The sequence below is a fragment of the Watersipora subatra genome, chromosome 11, assembly GCF_963576615.1.
Source record: "Watersipora subatra chromosome 11, tzWatSuba1.1, whole genome shotgun sequence".
Taxonomy (NCBI): domain Eukaryota; kingdom Metazoa; phylum Bryozoa; class Gymnolaemata; order Cheilostomatida; family Watersiporidae; genus Watersipora; species Watersipora subatra.
Window position 1 is genome coordinate 36,570,277 of NC_088718.1, and position 21,897 is coordinate 36,592,173.

At 34.0% G+C, this 21,897-nt stretch overlaps 1 protein-coding gene across 1 annotated transcript; it reads left to right on the forward strand.

The window, feature by feature from the left end:
• Nucleotides 1-741: 741 nt before the first annotated feature.
• On the forward strand, nucleotides 742-21,043 carry LOC137408020 (uncharacterized). The gene is made up of 9 exons (XM_068094411.1): nucleotides 742-754; nucleotides 1,211-1,291; nucleotides 4,155-4,323; nucleotides 7,786-7,904; nucleotides 12,045-12,252; nucleotides 14,732-14,868; nucleotides 19,066-19,302; nucleotides 20,362-20,434; nucleotides 20,524-21,043. The coding sequence occupies exons 2-9, from the start codon at nucleotides 1,237-1,239 to the stop codon at nucleotides 20,741-20,743; spliced, it is 1,218 nt and encodes a 405-aa protein (XP_067950512.1). The 5' UTR covers nucleotides 742-754; nucleotides 1,211-1,236; the 3' UTR covers nucleotides 20,744-21,043.
• Nucleotides 21,044-21,897: the final 854 nt, after the last annotated feature.

Genomic DNA, 21,897 nt, shown 5'->3' on the forward strand with positions numbered 1-21,897 from the left:
TTTTGTTTAAAATTCTTGTTAAAATAGTAAATGTTATATTTAAAAGATTTATACGATTAATTTCCATCTTTATTAAGAATTTATCAGATGAAAGTTTTAGGTTTTTAGCAGTTTGAAGAAAATATGACTTTTTTCTCAAATTTTTGTCAAATAAGGGGAGCTCATTGAAAATTGCTGTTTAATTTTTCTCCTTTTTTATAAATTTGTCCCCAGTTGATGTTTGCTATATTGCATCTCTTTTCAAGTTTGCACTGCTGAAAATATTCTCTGCCTCTGCTTTGTTATCTGTCTTCATTGTTGATAGAAAACGCTTCGCTTAGCGGATTAACTCGTGATTACTGATTTGACATGCATCTTCTATTCAACACATCCCACCTGCTTGACCTGTCAACTTTTGACACTTGCACTACAGTCAACTACTCACTCGCTAAAGATGAAAGAATGTAGTAATCCATGCTCATTGAAGCGTAACACTTGGGTTGAGGCCTTCGCTGTAAAGCGTTATTGATTCTCAACGGCGCGGATATCAAGAGCCTCTTCAGTTTTGGTTATTAATGGGCTCTTGATTGGAACTATTGACTGTAACAGATACACGAGTAAGCGGTGTTTCAATATCACATTGTTAGTGCTCCGGTATTGACTAATTAGACAGATACGGACAGTTGAAGAACACACAAGTGCTAGTATACTAAGAGAGGAAAGGCGGCTAAAGTTAGAAAACCAACGAATCAACAGACAGATCAAAAGTGGGCAAGTATGTTATAAGTTCAATATAATTTAATTAGAAAAACTTGCTTCATCAAGCAAAAATTTTTTTAAATTAAGCGCTTGGTATGTTTCTAAAAATATTTTTTAAACAGGAAGTTTGCTTAGTTTTTATAATTTGAATGGAAGCCAAAACAAACACTGGATGCTGCTATTTTGGTGACTATGCAGTCTGTTCAATAACATCCTGTATTTATCTTATAGCCATAGCTTTTACCCGTACTTCTGGTGCCATTACCACAACAAAATATAACTCTCCACACGTAACTGTTCGCTGGTCTGTATGATGCCGGCAGCGGATGTGCATCAGGGCAGCAAAAATTTCTGTCTCTCACATATTTGGCAACAGATATCTGGTTACTTCTGCATGCCATCAAAACAGAAATTTGACACCATTAAGACCGGCATGACAAAACGTTCTGATGATCAGGTGTTTATGTTACAGAGAGGGGTGTGCACTGACTTGAAAGAATGCATATCATCACCATTATCATCGCTTTTCTTACAGTCTTGGAAACTTCCATGGGTAAGTTAGCTTCACGCTGCTGGCAGCTGTAAACTCAGCAACAAAAATATTTCCGATGTTTTAATGCTTTTTGTATTCTAAGGCCAAAAGTTCGGCAAAAACATCCAGGTGCTAAAAGTAAAACTGCTCAAGGATGTGCAGATTGTCAGGCAGCAAAAAATCGCTATAAGGCACTTTACAAGTAGATGGAAGACTAAAATAGCTTATTTTACGCTGTGGGAACATGAGTGACAAAATATTCACCTTCCTGACCTGCCTATATATGTGTACATGTACACACAGCAGTTTGAAAATGATAACAGTAGGATGAAGGTAGTATTGTATAAACATTACGATTGCGTAAAGCCTTTCCTCTATATGAAGAAAAGAAGGTTTCCCTGTGATCACGTTTTGCAGATTTCAATCCTTAAACATCACTGCAGTCAGATCGCGTAAAACAATCAACATCATCTCAAATGATGAAAACTATCTATAGTTTTAACACACTCTTTTAAAATTCTACGTGAATGGCCCTTTACCTGTGTCACATTGACTTAACGTGTCACTATATGAATGTCTTTAGCTGCATTAAAATGGCTTTTACATTTTTGTTATGTTTACTGAAGGAATTCTTATAAATCTTGGAAACAAATCTATTTTCATCTATGTATAACTTTTTTATTGACATGGGAAATTATCAAGAAAAAGAATGTTTTTTTATTTGGTTCTAAAAACTAAAATTAAAAACATAAATCAGGAATTATTGAGTTAATTGAACAAAAGTGTTTTTAAAAGTTGATAATCTAATAGTATTGTGGAGGCGTCAAGATAGTGAATAAAGGGTTGTAGTAGAAAAACTTCATAAAATGAAACATATTATGGTATAGATGTAGTATGTTGGTGTCACAGAGAATAATAGTTTTATAAATTTTGTCTTATCTGTCTTACTTCTATTTAAGTAAAATTCTTACTTAGCTTGCAAAACTGACAACAAATGAAACAACTTTCGTAATGAAGTCTCAACAACTGGTTTGACAAAAGATGATTTCATGTAGTTATGAAAGTTAGTTTAATTTATATTAGGACTTGATAAACGCTTCTAAACTTCCATGAACAAATTTGTGTATAGAATTGAAATGCAATCGCTCTCAAGTATTTAGTGTGGGTGTAATCTAGGGTAAATATAAATGAGATGAAGGATATATCATGCTTACAGAGGTGACTAATAGCTAGTAAGCTTAAAATCTTTAAATTAGATAAGCTCGTTTAAAAAATTTTAATTATAAGATTTGAAACTATAAGCCACTAAAAGTTTCAATTGATAAATCACAGATCTTCTTTTATGTACCAAAATAATGTGATCTTAATTCAATGTTACAGTTTTTATTGTTTTAATTTAGTTTAAGAAAGCTATAGTACTATATCAAAACCATTTATCTTCAGAGTTGAAGTTTTGGTTTTGCAGAAATAGTCACAGTAAGTTGATAGGGAGCTAAATTCAAGGTTATATTTGGGCTGATTCTATATCATTCCTGATACACCTTTTATAGCAATCCCAAATAAACTCACACCTATTTTCCCAACAGAGTTATTGAAAAAAGTTGTTCCCATTGCTCCATGTTAACTATTCTGCTGTAAATTTTTGTGCAAGAAACTGACAATAGAACCAACATTCTAAACATTCATTCATATTGATTTCAATAAAATTGTGAGCAGCTTCTGAAACCACCTGTCTGTGTGTGTCCCCTTGAGTAGGCAGCTGCTTAGAGATACGATTTTATTGCTGACACGAGAAGCATGTGCTTGTTATCTGCCAGCAACTTTGAGCTCAGCTGCCTCTGTTAGTACAATACCACAACAAAAGCCCTACGCATTCTGCCTGGTTTAATCCTTGATATAATGTCATGTTAGCTGTCTTCAATTGAACACGGCTAACTATCTTTAATGAGCTTAATTAGAATGGCACACTTTGGCACGCTTCCCTACTGTTAGCCCATGAACTTTACTTGTTCGAGCCTGCGTTATTGGGGAGAGCATAAGACAGCCCAGCGTTCTCACTCATCGCCGCACCAGCTAAGATGGCACCCGCAACATAATAAGCCCTTGCAATGAAGCCTTCGATATCGGCTTGATTTGTTAAGATATTATTGGATTACAAAGTGCTTCAGCTCTCCTAATAGCTTTAATGGCAGCGCCAAGTGGAAATGCTGCCTGCATTTCCGGCAATTGTTTGTTGGCTTGCAAGGAGTGATTTTGTAGAAAGATTTCCTAGTTATGTTGTAACTAGATAACTAAGGGATGTTCTACTCATGCAAAGCGTAGACAAAGAATGAGCGCTTGGTGAATGTATGGGTTTTCTCTTTTGCAAAACCATTATTAGTGTCTATTAGCATTTTTAATGCTTTAAAATGCTTAAAATTTGTTATTTAATTTGCAAAGGCTACTTTTTCTACAATACATATTGCTTGAAGAGGATGAGTCATTTAGAGCCCGGCGGAAAATGTGAACGTACCTCAAAGATCACAATGACTCAAGGGATTTCCTTGATGTTAGTTTGCTGTAATACAAAATTAGTTTAAAGGAGTTTTAATTTAATTTGGGATCAATTCAAAAAGAGCCAATGAATAAAGACGCTGAAAAATTAAATATCTTTGGTTCAACTACTTCACATCAGTTAACTTTTCCCACTTTTCATGGCCAAGATGCTTGCTAAGTTTAGCATTTAGCAATCTTTGTTTTGTTGTTTCCTTCTCAAAACACATGAGGTTTTTGACGGATTTTGTTTAGACAGGTTGTACTTTGAATATTTCTAGCCAATAATCATTTAAAAACATATTTTGATCTCTTAACCAAAACAATACTCAATATATTCTCATGTTTATAGCTTCAAAGATGAAGACAGCATCCCATTGCAATCACGAAACATTCATATACCTACGTTGCCCGACTGACTCTCTGATCAGAATATACAATGTAACATATGGGAGATCGGACAACAATGCGTGCTTCTTCAATCAGGGAGATTGTTCACTGACAGAACCGACAAGCCTCGGGTAGGTACTACCGCTGCCTAATTACCTATTCATGTACATTATTAGTGGCAGCTGACCACATCAAATGCTGTTGCTAACTTCATGCGGCTGTACCCTTTTGTTTACACAATACGTTAGCTAACGGTGCCAAGAGGGCTAAAGAAATCGGGCATGATGAAGAAGTAATGGCGTTATATCTGAAGAAATCAAAGGATTATTCATGTTTGTAAAATGTTTAACAGCTGCGCTATGGTTAAGGGGATCATCTCCTCATTATTGTGATTAATTCATTTTTAAAGAAGCTTATCGCTTACATATGTTCATAGCCTTAGAGTTATGCAAAGTCCGAGTTTAGTCAAGGGCTAGCTAAAGTTTTTTGATGAAAAATTTTACTGCGCACACCTGAGGCGGTTTTTGTTTTCACACTTTCTATGTCAGCATCTTTGATTTTGCATTTTTATTTATTGTTATGGGAGATTTACTGTCTTTATTGGGTGCAAATTGTTATAAACAACATTAATAGAGGAATTCACGCCATAAGCTATACACCGCATCGGTATAACCTTAGATTGACAGTGATACTGACCAGGTTAAAATATAAGATCGCATATCTTCCATTGTTGTTCTCATAGGATAACTTACAGTCGTATTGAAAACAAAACATCTGGCCAGCCTATTTGAAAGCCTTGAATCAGATATGCTCTAGCAGTAAGCGTTAAAATATCGAAGAGTAGTTAATTGCATCATGTTAAAAGCAGATAACTTTGAAAAGCTTTTCAATTAAATTATTCTAGAGGCTTACTAATAGATTACCAAAGCTAAGTTGAATGATGCAACATCTAGGAACTATTTTTAGAAGGTGAATGAAATCAAAACTTACTGTAGAGCCTATTTAGAACAAAAACTGACCGATTTTCCAATTTTATGAGCTGAACGAACTCATGCTTCTGCATATAAGTCACTATTTTTTAAAAACATTTTCTCAGTTTTCTCTACAAACGAAGTTTGTTTTCAATTATTTTGAGAAAATAGTAAGATATTATATACTACATACTACAATGCATATTTTAATAACAGGAGGACCATTTCGCACACTTTGAAAAGGTCGAAATTGCAGCACTCAATTTCAACAGAATTAGTCAATGAGAGTAATGCAAGCATTTTAATAGAAGCAACAGCACCTTGGACTTGTTTCCTACGCTGCTGTTTCCTTTACTGTTTCCTTTGCTCCTTCCTTTCCTGTTTCCTATGCTTTTTTCTAAATCATCAGAACCTGCATTGTAAAAAAATTGATAAACGCCCTTCTCCTCCAAGCTTATGTATGCACAAGGACTTTGAGTCAAACACACCATTTTTTATAATAGTTTATCACAGGAGATAAGATTGGCCAATATATCTTCCTGCTTTCTATTAATAGTGTGGTTGGCTCTCATGCTATCAAATACATCATACATACACCATATAGGCTCCACTGTGGTGTTTTTATATCTGATCAGATATTATTATATAATCTTTTACAGGAAAACCAACTATGAGCAACAATCTCATTTCTTACAAAAAAAAGTTATGTTGAAATGGAGAAAAAACTTCAGTTCATTAAATTATAATTCATGACTCTTTTAAAATTGTAATTGACAGAACTTTTGTTGGCATATACCATCATCCAACTTATTTAGGAAATTTACTTAAAAATAATAAATTATGAACATTTGAAGCTCAGAAGTAAATGGTTAAACACCATAAAGGTGCCATTACAATAGGAAACTTTATCGGAGTTGCTTCCACGCCAACAAAGTGTGTTCGGGGTAAAATGAAAACTGGTTGTGAAAATTCTTTTGTTCCAGTCATCGACACACAATCGTTGAAATGCTGCATACATACTATGTTCGTCCATTTTGTGGCAGTCATTGACGGAGTACAAGATAGGTCAGAACAATCATATCTCTCAGAGTTAACAGCGCCAAAAGTACAAGCAAATGGAATGATTATCGATGTTGTACTTCATTTACTATAAAAATTGACCCCTTTTGTATTGTTAGTGTTTAAGTTGGACCGGTTTAAATCTTTGCTAAAACGTATTTGAAATCGTAATAGACCAGAAACTTCTCCAATATCAACTCTCTCAGTGGAAGCACAACTTCTACAAATTGTGCTGATGTAAACAAACCTTAAAGGATAAGCTTACGCAAAATTTTAGGGTATTTTATCAGAAAGTATCAGTATTTTTATCATTTGTGATTGTTTTTGATGTTTGATGTGATTTGACTGCAAGATGTTTCAGAATTAAAATTGATAAAAGTTCATTGCGATTAAATTCATTGATTGAATTGATTCGATGCAATTAATGCGATTAATTCGATTGATACGATTAAATTCATTGATTGATTAAATTTATTCATTTATTGCTGCCTGTCTCTTCCGTGTTTGATATTGACTATCTTGTTGAAGTTGCAGCGTTATGTGCTTCTATTACGTCAGTCCCTTTGTGACTATAGACGCCATGATGACACTTTTGCTTGAATATAAGTCAGATCAGACAGACAGATCACATCAAACACCAAAAACAATACCAAATGATTGAAAAATACCAATACTTTCTGATAACATTAAAATTATGAAGAAGTTCATCTTTAAGACTTTCCTTGTAGTTAGCAATGTGGTAAAGTTTTTCCCGTCTGAATGCACTTCTGTAAGCCAACTTCAATGTTGGCAAGCCGTTATGTGATGACCTTGTCATTTTATTACCTCACACCAAATGAGGAAAATTAACGAACAGCTGGGCTGGCTAATAGGGAGTAATGAAGGCTTAGAGCTGATCAACTCTAATAAAACTCACATATTAGAAGTTTGTGGTTTGAATGCCCCTCAAGAATTTGTCGCAAAGCTTGTTTGCTTATTTGGCTAGTCACTTGAAGTGCTCAACAGAAAGACTGAGACAATCATGTTTTATTCTCAAACTTGAAAATGATCTCGTGCAAAGCTTTGTCATCAGACGAAAGTAAAGATCATTGCTTATCTCGCACCAGAATTGAGCTTTAAAATCCCGAAATACTTGAGAATCCATTTAAAATAAGATAAGTGTTTTTTATTGTTTGCAAACAGCAATTTTAACCTCTAGTTGCGAAATTTTTGGTGCTGTTGAAACGAACATATTAACAGTCTTATGAAAACATAGCATAGTGGAATCGGTATTTGGCAAACAGCCAACTTTTGTTGGTCTAATGTCAAAGCTTGATCAATATGAACCTGTAAAAGGAATCAAGTGAATCAATGAATCAAGAATCAGTGAATCAAGGATCAACGACTATGGTATTTGAAAACATTTGCCCGTGTCTAAAAGCCCTAACAAAACAAATACCTCGAAACCTTTATTTGATCACCATAGTGCTCTATTTTTCAACCTTTCCCTTAGAGTGGTGCTTAATTAGAGGCAGCGCTCAAATAAAGGTGTGTTCAAATGCAGGCTTTTTGATACGTTTACAGATGCAATGGACGCAGTAGCTGCGATATATCAATACGAGGAGATACACGATATTATATAACTCTGCCCAAATGTGGAGTCACCGGGAACTATATTGAAATAAAGTACGAGTGTGTCAAAGGTAAGTTGAATATTTTCTGTTGAGCGTTGTTAGTACGGATACTAGATGCCGACCACTTAAAAGTACGTCGAACCATTTCTGTTCAACGCTGTCTGTAACGGTACTAGATGATAGTCATCTGTTTGTCATAAAAAGTTTAGTGACAAACACCTTCACAATACCTGCAGTGCTAGATAGTGGCAGAGAGGTGAAACAGAAAAGAAAGCAATAAATTTATAAAATGTTCTGCATAACTATTAAACCTAGGAAAAGCAAAGCTTTTCGCAATAGGAATAATCATTTTCAAAAGGGGATTTGCTTGCTAAAACAGTTATGAGAATGATTCATCTGTGAGAAACAGGAACTGAGCTTAGGGAGTGATTCTCTTCTCGAAATAACTAAAAGTGATTCGTATGTCGGAAAGAGACCTCAAAGAATTTGAATCACAATTTTTAAAATTTTATTTTTTTACAGCGTAAAAATCTGTCATATTGTTTGATTTGACTCTATTTAGAAATAATTCTTAAAAATTTATTTAGTAGACCATATAAGTTCTGATAATTATTCATATATTTGATTCTTTTAACATTTCATCTTAGTCGAGCCTTGACATTGTAGTAACATAAGATGGCTGTTTGCCAAACACCTGCTCAAAATAGTAGTTGGAAGACAGTATGTTTCATAAAACTTTTAAATACACTCATTTAGCAGATTTCACAACTGGAAGTTAAAATTATTATTTGCAAGCAACGAGAAAAACACTTTTTTATCTTAAATTGGATGAAACCTCAAGTATTTTAAACTTTTGAAGTTCAACTTTGGTATGAAATGCAATGCTCTTTGCTTCAGTCTGCAAAAGATTATTTGAACCAGATTTTTTTTTCAGGTTTTGAGAATCGAAAACCTGAAAAATTTTTGGTGGGTGAATTTACAATTACAGTCAAACCTTTACTTGCAACTACAGTCAAACCTTTCCTTACAAATACAGTCAAATCTTTACTTACAACTACAGTCAAACCTCCATTTACAAATGCAGTCAAACTTCTATTTACAAATACAGCCAAACCTCTATTTACAATTACAGTCAAACCTTTCCTTACAACTACAGTCAAACCTCTACATAAAACTATAGTCAACCCTCCATTTGCAAATACAGTCAAACTTTTATTTACGAATACAGTCAAACCTTTATTTACAATTACAATCAAACCTCTACAAAAACTATGCATAAACAAACAATTATAGCATTCTTTGTAAGTATGGTGAAATCGGAGACTGATTCATGTGACTAACAAACAGATCACTATAAAATCATTATTTTGTTTAAACCTCCCTCAAAACAGTTTTCTACAGAGTAAGCTTGTTAGTCATGGCGGCTGCCTCTTAACACCAAGCGAGCTGCACAATATTAATTTGACATTGTCTAGCTACTCATTCTATTTGCAACATAAATTATTACCCTTCAAATGGTAATGAGCATCTCAAGACACTGTCAAACCCTTATATGTGAATTTAGTTAGTTCTGGGAACAAGTTTGTCTGCCAAAACAATCAGATATTGTCTCAAGTATCATTCTATGTTTTTCTCTCATATACTATATAAAGTGGATGCAAACAAAATAAATTAACAAAATCATAATTAATTCAAAAAGTTTTAAAATATAACCCTATGTTTAATCCTAGGCACTGCCCACATTGGCAGGTAGCAATAGTGATGCCTAAGATGGCCAGCAGAATAGAGAGAGGCAGCATAACTGAACCTTATTTAGTTGATCATGATATAAACTCTTGTTCGTACATTACTTTGTATGTTGCATCGGTGGATTTGATTGTTTTAGAAGTCATTTTAATTAGTTTGTTTGCTTCAAAAAATTCAACACTTTGTACTCTAAATTATATTTTGTATTTGTAGTTTTACGTTAAAAATTCATACATAATCATTACATTTATTTTTTTATTGAAAAGCTGCATAATATTACTGTTGTGCCCTAATAGCACAGTTGAAATAATAAATTAATATTAATTTAATAATAAAATAATAGCCTATTATAGAAATAAATAATAACAAATAGTATAATAACTAGATAGTAATTTAAGAGAAGTAAACAAAATGCGGTCTAGACATAACTTTCCGCTTATCAATACGGTAACTAAATGGTGTTCTAGCTCGAGGCTTTTATCATCTCAAACAGATATAAAACATACCAACACCTTGGCGCTTAGTCTTGTATCTACAATCAAGTCCCCTGATCCTAGATTGTATTAACAACTTTCAAATGACTGTGAAAGTACTTAAAACAGCACAATTCCATTAGAACTAAAGATCATTTCGAAGCTACAAACTTGTAAACCCAATGAAAAAACAGTAATCAAATACACAAAAAGGGTTTTTTTCTACACTCTTTCAAAGAAGTGATGTTTTAGAGATAGCAGAAGAAACATAATGGTTGCAGTACACTGAGTCTGAAAGAGTCTGTATATTTCTTATTAATAGAAAAACAAGTTTTAGTGTAAAGATTTTGGTGCTGAGGAGAAGAACTTCCTAGCTTTGTCTACTTTTGAGCCTTGATTACCAAGAATTTAAATTAGTGTGTCATTAAAACCTTATATTTTGTCAGCAGCCATTTTTCATTTCTCACTTCAGTAAGAAGTGCCTACGGTATTCTGGTGACGGCTCAAAAACAAATTGTTTATTTGACTTGAGACTTCGGAATCAAGCTAAGAACATGTTGCGCACAAACTTCCTATTTTTACACTTAAAAGAGACACAAAAAATGATCCTACAGATGATCATAATCAGACTGAAAAACAGCTGTCTAAGTTATCTCAAGCCTGGGGTTCTAAGTGTTAAACGTTTTTTTTTTGTGTTCAACTAGTAATGACAGCTCAAAAGGACTTTTTAAAGAAGCAAAAAAGTTGTTCTTTTCTGTTCCCTCTGGTAGTTAATAGTCAAAGAGGAGTAAAACCAGGCACACTTCTACACGTGTTATACCTCTTCCTCAGCCAATAGGAGTCCAGCTACAATAAGATAAGAACCACCCATATATGAGTAGCAGCTGTCTTCTTAAGATAACAATACTCGTCAGAGATTTCAAAATTCAGTACAATTATCAAGGCATTTGTAATGAATGAGTGCATTTGCATATTCATATGAAGGCAATATTGTTTAAATATGCGGCACACGCTGCTGCGGGATGATGATAAAAATCCTTGAGTTACGGCAGAATGCTGCTGAAGTTATCGAGCATGTGTTAAACTAATTAATAAGTTGCTTCAGAGGTGATTAAAATTGCTTTGCTAATCAGGAATTATGGAAATCTACAAGGAATTGGAGTCTAGCCTGATTTGAATGCTAGCAATAAAGCGGTATTCAGTTTGTCAAGGAGATCATTCATAGCTAATTGTAAACCTCAAATTGCATTCTGCTCTACATTACCAGAGAGACAAGTTGCTAACACTAGTGGTGTCAGCTTACAATATACTATATAATACATTACATAGGTTATAAATATTATATAATATATTATATATCTAATATATTGTTTGTGTATTATATTTTAAATGATATATTATAGATTAATAACATATTATAGACTTTATATCATATATTGTATAATATATACCTTGTAGTAGTATATGTATATTATATATATTATGTATTACATTGTTATATAAATTTTCATTGCAAAACTGCAAATACATAACACAATCATGAATAGAATATTAGAAACGAAAAGCTACAAAAGACATATTTAAATGACTTATAACAGAATAACTTCAATAATGCATCTTTTTTTTCTTGAATGATAAATTTTCCCACATGTGATTTATGTTTGCATTTTCTATCTGCTCGGACATGGTTTTTATAGCTTTTTGAATAAGGTTAACTAAAATTATATGAAATATAAATAATAACACTGATATATATAATATATAAATATATATGATAAATCTTTACTTAAACTGACAAAACATGAGATAGTTAGTTTAGTCCCACATTTTTTCATCTGAATTAGCATTATTTTCATGCCCAACCCCTAAAAAATAATTTAGCCCTTGTTTTTGAAAACAAATCAACGTTTCATGTCTCTTCTTCCTTACAACTAAAACACAATAAAAAACCTATTGTAGACTTTGACCAAATCGCTTTTATTTCTTTTAGTGGATGAGATCGCAGACATATGCGCTGAAGAACGTAATGATAGGTCATCATTGAGAGGGTACGCAGCCATACCGACTATATCTACTGGGGAATATTCGGCGAACCTTGATTGTCAGTACCGAATAGTTGGCACCAACATTCGAATGCAGTTGATCACCGTGAATCTGACAGACTCAAATGATTGCATACAAATTCATAACATGCTCAGGTAAACCAGAGAATAGCTCTCATTCAATCATTGATTTTTCTCATCGTCTCGCTCGCAAGAGCAATGTTTAAAATGGCTTAGCACCGTGAATAGCCAAACTTTTCCCAAAGGTATCACATTTTCATGAAACACTTCATTGTGGCTGCAGAGTTAATCACATTGCGTTGGCTAGCCTTCGATCGGTCTAGTTTTGTGAAAAGACTCTTTGCCATACTGTTTTATTAAAATTTTTTGTATTAGAAAGATTTCAATCGTTAAAAAAGTTACTAGCTTTACTAATCTGTATTGAGTTCCCTTTTTATATAACTTGGCTTTGACTCAATTACACACCATTGACCATATTCCTCTGTCAATGTGATTTTCATTGTTAAATCAAGTTTTGTGATCGCTAGTAAATGCTGCTCGTGTCCACATTTTTTGACTGATTTTGGCCAAACTTCAGCATATATTTTGAGATTTTTTCAAGGTTGTCTAAAATATCTGGCATCGAAATTCTTTTTAAATTTTGAAAACCAGCCCTTTCAACATCTGATTAGAAAATTAAAAATCTGGCTATTGAACTTGAAGCGGTGTAGCAATTTGATAATCCACACGTAATCTGTGGATTATCTGATTAAAAATAAAAAAATTCTCTAGCAAGGTCGAACTAAAATAGCAGAGGTCTCACCTACAGTTTAATTTAAGATGATGTTGCGTCATCTCTACCACCCTACCGATTGACCTTCAGCTAGGTTAACAGAATAATAAAACAAAGCACCTGCAGGGTGATCATAAGCCCTGTTTCAGACATCGTCATGTAAAGAGTGACTTTTTATGGGTAGTTTAACATTCCATATTGACACTGTGTTGTGCCTGTTTTTAATAGTTTCAGTGTCAAGTCTAATACATTACACTCCACGCATCACTAAAGGCTTGTTTAATGCAAAAAAACAGGCCCACTTCAAGCGATACCGAGCTCAATTGGGAATCTTAGAACTTTAATTTTTTATAAGTGTGCTGCAAACTATCTGGTTAAAAACTCAAAAATATGCCTTTGCAAGCATTAAGGACAATTGACTTGCATTATAAGCACACTTTTAGCGTTGTTGTGAAGCAATGTGCATTGAAAATGTACACATATGCTGCAGGCTATCCAATGCAAAATAAAAAAAATTATGGGCAATGCTGAGCTTGATGCTAGCGTTGAATATGTTTCGGAATAATTTCCCAAAAACCAGTTTTACTTTTTTGTTACAACATCTAGGGATTGTTGCTGAATTATACAAATAAATAGCTTTTGAATGTAGTTGGTGAGAAAAGTGCAACACTTACAAATAAACATAGAGATAGAGTTCTGTCTGCATTTTTGATTGGTTTATTGTGTTAGCAGCATTTTGACCACCTGATTGGCATTGCTACACATTTCCAGGCATCCATTTCTGATGACTCGAGTATGATCAATTTTCTATAAAACCATCTCACTAAAATGAAAACTACCGGTAATTTGTGGTTGGTTTACGACGTTTAGCAGAATTCAAATCATGACATTTAAGTTCATGCATCTATAACATTAAACATTAAAATAAAAACTGCATCACCCACACCAATAGTACATATTTCAATTTTTTATTATATTATGCTTCTTTATTGTTTTCATTTTGTTATAAACCTAGATAAATGGCTCGCACTGCACAAGTAATAAAAAACAGCTTCTGAATAGTGGCAGGTAATGAAGTCGCCATTGGAAAAGTTCCTTCACCAAATAAATTTGAGTAGTTTAAGCTAGGAACTTATGCTAGCTTAGTTTACTATAATTTAGTAATCAAATATTCACTATAATAAGAGCCGTGCTTATAATTGTGCTTACAATCGTTACATTATGCGTCATGATCTTTCATCCAATCATGATCTTCAAATGTTCTAATAGTAACCAATGGTATTTTCGCAAGAACTTTGAAGGTGCGTATTTTATTCGGTGTACTAAGTGTATGTTCAATCATTCTTTAATAAGCCCAGTTGGATGAGGGATGTAAGAGATAGTATGCCTGTTTGCAGAACTGGAGGTTTCTGTTCTGTTCAGTTCAGTTCCAGTCTGAAGCAGATTTTTTGCTCCTAAAATTTTATCACTATAACTAGGCATATACGAACTGCAGACAGACACTCACATATATATGAGTGTCTATATATATATATATATATATATTTTTTTTTTGTTGCTAAAAATAAATTTTGTATATTCAGATACTTTCCATAATATTTACCACCAGTGAAGTGATAACCAGCTTTTTGGCGCAGCCTGAAAAACCTTCTTGCAATAGCAATGTCTATTTGACAAGCTAAATCTTTCAAATTGAGTTGTAGCAATTCCACCGTACCATTTTTCATGGTTTCCTAGTGTCACTAGGTAACGGCTATCTTTCTAATAATCTTCCAATGTATTAACCATTTTTCAATCAAATATGTGTAGCGGGCTATTATATTGTGTTCGTGATAATTGCAGAGCTAAAAATTACTGTGGTGGTGGAGAAGTGGTGGTGGAAAACACAAACATAGCACCAGCTCCAACAAACCAAGTTACTATTACCTTTGTGAGTGGGGATGTTGGACATCATGGCTCCGTATGGATCTATTATGAGTGTAAGTATGAAAATTGAGTATTTGATAATGCTGCGGAGAGTAGCTGGGTTCTATGCAACACCTTTAAAACTTTTTGCATGATACACTGTAAAATTTAAGTAAGACAAACTAATATTTGGTAGACTTAATGTGTCGGCTAAAGAACAATAGTTATTATCTCGCTCAATTTGCAATGAAAAACTATTAGAGACAGCAAAATGATTGTTCATGCTGAAAGGTAAATCTAGCACAAGGCTTTGTTGCTCTTGAATAAGTTAATAATTAGTTTGTTTAGAAAAAGCTTGTTGTTAAAAGATGAACTATGAAAATAGGTATATCAAGTTTTTAGAAATGAGAAGACAATTTCTTTTTAACTTGATAATTTCAGACAGTTGTGTAGCGCTGTATGAGCTTTCTCAGTTGATATTAAAGATGAACATGCACAAAATTTTAGTGAATTTTATCAAAAAGTATCGGTATTTTTTCTGTCATTTATGGTTTTTTTTATGTTTGAGGTCATCTGACTGACAGGTTGTTTCAGGATTAACAATGAACAAGCTTGAACGATGTTAAAACTTAGAAAAAAAGATGGAAGAAAAAGATTTTACACATTTCGCGCATATCGTTCAGAAGAAAAAGTTGCCATAGCTGATATCGACTATTGTGTTCAGGCTGCAGCATAGGTCTCTATTCTGTCGGTCGCTGCAACTATAGACATCATAATCGCACTTCCGCTTGAGCTGAGCATTTTAACCGTGATCAGATTTTGTTGATTTTAGTCTTGAAATATCTTGGCAGTCAGACAATCTCAACCATACAAAAGCAATCACAAATGCTAACACAATACTGATACTTTCTGATAAAATCTACTAAGACTTTGAGTAAGTTCATCAATAAGCTAGTCCGCTGTCAACTTTGTAGACATAAATATTTTTGCTGACTTGACAGCCTTTGAGGGTTGAGTATAAAACCGCTTGAAAAGGGATTATTGATTTAGGCAAGGCTGAAAAGTCAGCAACGTTGAGCTGTCACGCAACGTCATCAATTATTAATAACATTGTCTTCAAATGAATGCATTGCACACATCTTCAGCATCGTAATTGTCTTTATCACCCTAGGCATAAGAAATGCCATTTGTGATGAACAGGATTCACTTCTATTATTCAAAGTCGGCGTAAGGTAACTTCTATTATCCCAGTCATCATAGAAAGGAAGTGCAAAAGCGTAACAACATTGATTAAAGCAAAAACCTTGCAGCTCAGCCAAGGAGCTGTTCTTAGTAGGTACGATATGAAACAGATATATCCTTTTTTAACAAATTTACCAAAGGCAGCTATGGCTGACTATTAAAAATCTGGCTAGGGCAGATGTACATTGATGACAGCTAATACATCATATAGTGATTGTAATTCTAAGGCCAACCAAAGATTCTCCACTACTTAAGACCACACACGCTATACGTGTTTGAGAGATAAATATTGTAGAGACACCGTCATCAAAAGCATTCTCAATTATGAGAAATGCATGATGAGTCATGCGGTGGTCCCGTACAGATCATAATCAAATAAACTATACAGTAGACATAGCAAACCATGCTATATATCCACAAACAACACAAAGTGTTAGCCACAAAGCGAAATTATTAGAAACAAAAGCAAAAGTGAGTAGCCATAGAGCCACACACAAACATCTATAGGCCTATGCACCAGCCATGTACAGCTAGGCCCAGAGTTTGTGTTAGTTTACTTTAATTATAAAAATGGTAATTTGATGGCAGCACAAATGTTGGTAAAAGCTGCTAAAGGTTTGTCTAAAAGTTTTTCTTTGCTTCTTCAAAGAATACTTTTCAGGAGAACTTTTTTCAAGGCTTTGGTGCCATTTTGGCACAAATCAGCATACAACTACGAGCTATCAGCAGATACCTTAGGAGTTTGACTGATTTGCAGCATCAGTAAATGAACAATAAATCTACATCAGCAGTGGTTGAAGGCGAACCTTTACTGTCATGTTATACATGTAGATTGGATGCAGCTGCAAGTCTAAGCTATCATGCATACAGTAATTATTAAAAGATTGCGATTTATTTGTAATGAAGACAGAAAACTAGTTATATCACAGGTCGAGAGATAAAGGTTAACCACATATGCAGGATTACAGCAAATACTGAAGGGATCCATCAAAGTTATCTCTCTGACAACACTGCTGCGTACTGATTACAACAGAAATCGTTTTTTATTGCTCTTTCGATTATATTGCAATTTTCTACTGAAGTTGTCAAACCACTTGATTTTATTGTAATGTATTGTAATGTACAGTAAAAACTTACACTACATGTAATAACTAACTGCACAAATATTCCGACATATGGCAGAGCAGTTGATTGATGCTGGTGGTGTGTCGATCTACCAACCTTAAATTTGAGGGTGTGAATCATTTTTTCCTAATCTCCAAGTAATGTTTCGGACAGATGAACGCTGCTCATTCTAGAGAAAAACTGTAATAAAATAGTAATACTGATCTAGTCAAAGTTATCTCCCCCGATAATGCTCTGAGTACCAATTTAATCAGTAATAGTTCTATAATTTTATTCGGTTGTATTAAAAATTTCTACTCAAATTTCAAACCTTTTGATTTAATCATGACCTATTATAGTATAAACCTGCATGGAAACGTAAAGCCTTTACCATGCCCTCTGGTATTAAATTGACATTCCAAAAATTCCCACATTATCTTGTGATAACCTTTCAACAAGCTTTTGGTTTTTTTTTCGTTTTTTTTACTCTCCAGCAAAAAAAGTGGTTTTTTACAAATTTCTTTGCCAATTAAGACTATTTATTCGTATAAAAAGTATAAAATATAAAAAAATGTTATCACACAGCAGAAAACCACAGACCTCATGCGATGTTTAGTATCGTCAAAAGGTTTCACTAACAACTTGCTGTGGGGAGGTAACTTTAGCCAGATTCCAATCGCTGCCTCAGCCAGCTTTTTTTTAGAAAACTCTTAAAAAGCCGAATATTGATAATACAGTAACAATAGAGTTATGAAAGTAGAGTAAAGGCATAAATAGATCATCTGAAGGTGACCTTGTTGGTGAAGATGACTGCATTGCTATAAATACTTCATAAGTTCTATTTAAACTTGCCTCTTGGCTTATTAATAAATTAAAAATGCTGTAATAAGTAAGAAGTTTTTTACTAAAATTATGACATTTAAACTTACAATAACTTTTTTGAATGAGAGACACAAAAATGAAATAAAATGAAAACTAAGAAGCTCAAATTAATTATTTTTGTGTAATATAATAATATTATACTTTAACTCAAAATATTTGTTTGAAAAAGAGGTGCAAAACTAACCAAAATAGAAAGTTAAAAAGCCAAAATTAATTATGTATATCGTAAAAATTTAATTCAAAAAGTATCACTTCTATTGATTAGTTGATTAAGCTAATTGACACCTGAACAGCACTAATATCGATTTCATCTCGTTCATCGAATGCAATGATGTATATGAGAAACTTTGTTTCATGCTTTACTTCTCTTTACCCCTCGACAAACAATCATTGATTTCATACGCTTCGCTTCAGCTAGTCGTTAACGACATAAATGTTTGAAGTGATCACCAAATGTGTGGGCATCAATGAACATAATGCATTACAAGAAGTTGCCTTACCATGAAAATATTTAGTTACTTTAAAGGTGATGAGCTGTCTTACAAAATTTTTCTGCCATCTAAGATGTGATGCTCTGCTCAAATTAACCAAGCGTTCTAAGCAAGCTTCAAAAACACTCCTAGCTAAAGAATATGATTGTGATATTTGGACAGCGTACTTTTTCTGTTAGAATTTCAGTTGGGTTATCATTCCTTGTCAGACTACAGCATCTGTTTGATACAGAGAAGTTTAAGGTTAAATGCTTTTTTATAAACGCAGTGATATCTTTAGGAATTGACTTTTGACCTGTCAATCAAAGGGCTGGCACTAAACCGAGAGGTCAACAAATTGTTATAATAACATGTTTGTTCATGCAACTATTAATTTGAGGTTTTAGCAAATTGGTAGCATATTTTTGCCTGGAAAATTTTAAACAAATAGTCATTATATGTTATAAATTCTAATGAAGTATGCAAATTACAAACAATAAAATAAATAAATAATAAGTGCAAAGGTGTATATTCATAAAATACTTACTGATGTAATAATATTCTTTACAACAGTAAATCTGATTCCAACATCAGCACCACTACCAAGACAGACAGCCCCGCCACCTTTGCTGCCAACTACTTTACCCGATGTTGTCATAAGCCAAGTAGGGACACCCACGAAAAGGACAATATACCCTAAACCAACTTCATCTATGCCCAAATCTCTCACAAGTCATCTTGGCAGGCTTCAAGTACTGGAAGGAACCACCACAGTTGCAGACTCTTCTACTATACCCTCTTCTACGTTAGGTAATATCATAGCCACAGAAGTTATATCTTAGACATAGAGATTAAATCATAGACATAAAGGTACAATCATAAAGAGGTAAGATAGACATATTATATGTCATATTATAATAGATTATATCATAGTCATAAAGATGTGATCATAGACCTAAGCAAACCATTATAAAGATAGAAGAACGATCATAAACATAGAGGTACATTAATAGCATAGAGCAATGATCATAGAAATAGAGGTAAGATAGACATAGGGATTATATCATAGCCATACAGTTACAATCATAGACATAGAAATACCATTATAAACATAGAGGTAAGATCATAAACATAGAGGTACAATAATAGCCATAGAGGTACAATAATTGTCATAGAGGTAAGATCATAGACATAGAAGTGAAACTATAAACATGGTAATCAGATCGTAAACATAGAGGCAAGATCTTGGACATAGAACCTTCTGAGTTCACTTTCGCCTCTATAGAGGTCTTAGCAGTTTACAACGCTGCAAGTAAATCGGGTCAGGAGTCCTGAAGCGACTCTAGGTCTTTTTTTAAACCTCTGCTTAAATATTTTCAAGTTAAAAATAATCTGTGTGGTAAATTTTACTTGCTTGTTTCTACGACAACGTCTAACAATGCGCTGAACTGTAGCCTTGGAGTTTGCTAGAACTTTTATGTCACACATAAGAATGCTTTGGTTCCAATCGAATCTAGATCGAACACCGTAGAACTTTATCAAGACCGTCAAAAAAAAGAAAACCTTTAATTGAGCTAAGCATTTCTATTGATGACAGGCATCATTTGTGTCAATGTTCATGCACCCATACTTCATCAGTTTCCTGCCAGTTTTTGCCCACACACAGTGACTATTGTGAACCAGGTTTAAATCCAAAAATGACACTAGTGGCTGATCATTTGTAGCATTTTTTCTATTGTGGGTTTGAGTTCAAGGTTATTGATCCAGTAGGAGAGCAAATAGTATCAACTTTCAATTGTATAAGTAGAACTGTGCGTAGTTGCATAGCAACCGCGTTGCTGGAAATCATGTCTTGGTTTGTTTTGACAGCCATCTTAGGACTGGTCTTTGGACTATTCGCCCTCATTCTCATGATGCTCTTTGGCGTTTACTGCTACAAGAGGTAAAAATCCAAAACTTACTGCCTATCATGTTGGTTGTAGAACAGCTTCTATGGGGTTGCAGTTAAAATTTTCTATTTGTCAATTTTAGATACAAGGATTGCAACAAAAAGCGAGTGAGACTTCGAACAAGCAGTGGATTAGCCAGCAACCAAGTTGCGTGGCATAATTTGACCAATGAGTGTCTTGCCGACATCACAAAATCTGAAACTATGGACACAAACGTGCAAAACAATAACATTATTCCAAAAGTGCACAACTCCTGCGCTACGACAAAAAACTGTCCAGTGATTGAACAGAGTCTTTGCTAAAAAGTTCATTCCTTCCAACACGCAGAGAAGGGTTACAGTCACATTAGTAGGACAACTCCTACTTTAATACCACTTGTTACCGTCTCACGGTTAAAAAGCTATTTGGACTAGCAAGGTCTCTAATTAAAAGGAATTCTGATTAAATAGATGGATTTTCAACCTTGTAACAAGAATAACCAAACAACTCCAGATAATGGTGACGCCCCAACATGATTACAGGTGGACGTTACCTAAATATCAGGAGCAGATAACTCAATCACTTCTCATTTTGGTGGCCACGTTATACTTGCCATGTGCCAAGACGCTATTTTTCTATAAGTATATCTAATATGTATTTATTGATTGTATATTTATTTCACAATTATGGTTGTATTATAATATAACTGAACTATCTCAAGATATTGCATTCTCATTCAGAAGTCTGAAATGCTAAGAGAAATAATAAAATTTAAAACTTGCTTTCAAACACTTGGCCAAAATGGTAAATTATAAATCGTATATATTTGCAGAAGGACTCTGCAATTAAATTAAGCAACTCGGTTGCAAACGAGTCATTGGCTGCTTGTTCAGAACTGACATGCCACATTTCTCTTTTCATAGAGCCGCATACAAATGTTTAAGTGATTTTTGGCTTTCGCTAGACTAGAGTCACTCTATCGACAAACAAGAAATGGTAACCAGCTGGCAAGATGAGGTTGGTATTTTCATCCTCTTGCAGCGGCTGGTGGATGGATACGTTTGTTTATCATCCTTTAAATGTTGCTACGATGCATCGATGAAGTAGCCCAGTGCTTTTACAGATCTTGTTTTTGATTCTATAAGGGTGTTCAGTTCACCCTCCCAATTTGTACGGAGGTTTGATGGTTTAATCACCATTGGGCTGACCTATATACAAGTAATACCGGATTACATGTGTAACTGGTAGCAGGGTTGTATAGCCTGACACGGCCTGACACACGATTTGCATTCTAATGAATTTCTATATACTTCAACTAGTTCAAGGGCATAAACGAGTATAAACTAGTGCACTTGGAATAAATCCGTATAGCTACTCACCAAAACTAACACTCTGATATTTAAACAGAATGCATCAATATCACTCAAATCTCTGTTAGTGCTGCTAAAGTTAAAACATGCCAGAAGATGTTTTCTTT

Bases quoted from the DNA above. Each gene is read 5' to 3' on its own strand.
- LOC137408020 (XM_068094411.1), top strand. From the start codon at position 1,237: ATGCATATCATCACCATTATCATCGCTTTTCTTACAGTCTTGGAAACT. The intron at 14,869-19,065 runs GTAAGTATGAAA...TCTTTACAACAG, and splicing joins CGTATGGATCTATTATGAGT to TAAATCTGATTCCAACATCA. The intron at 19,303-20,361 runs GTAATATCATAG...TTGTTTTGACAG, and splicing joins TATACCCTCTTCTACGTTAG to CCATCTTAGGACTGGTCTTT.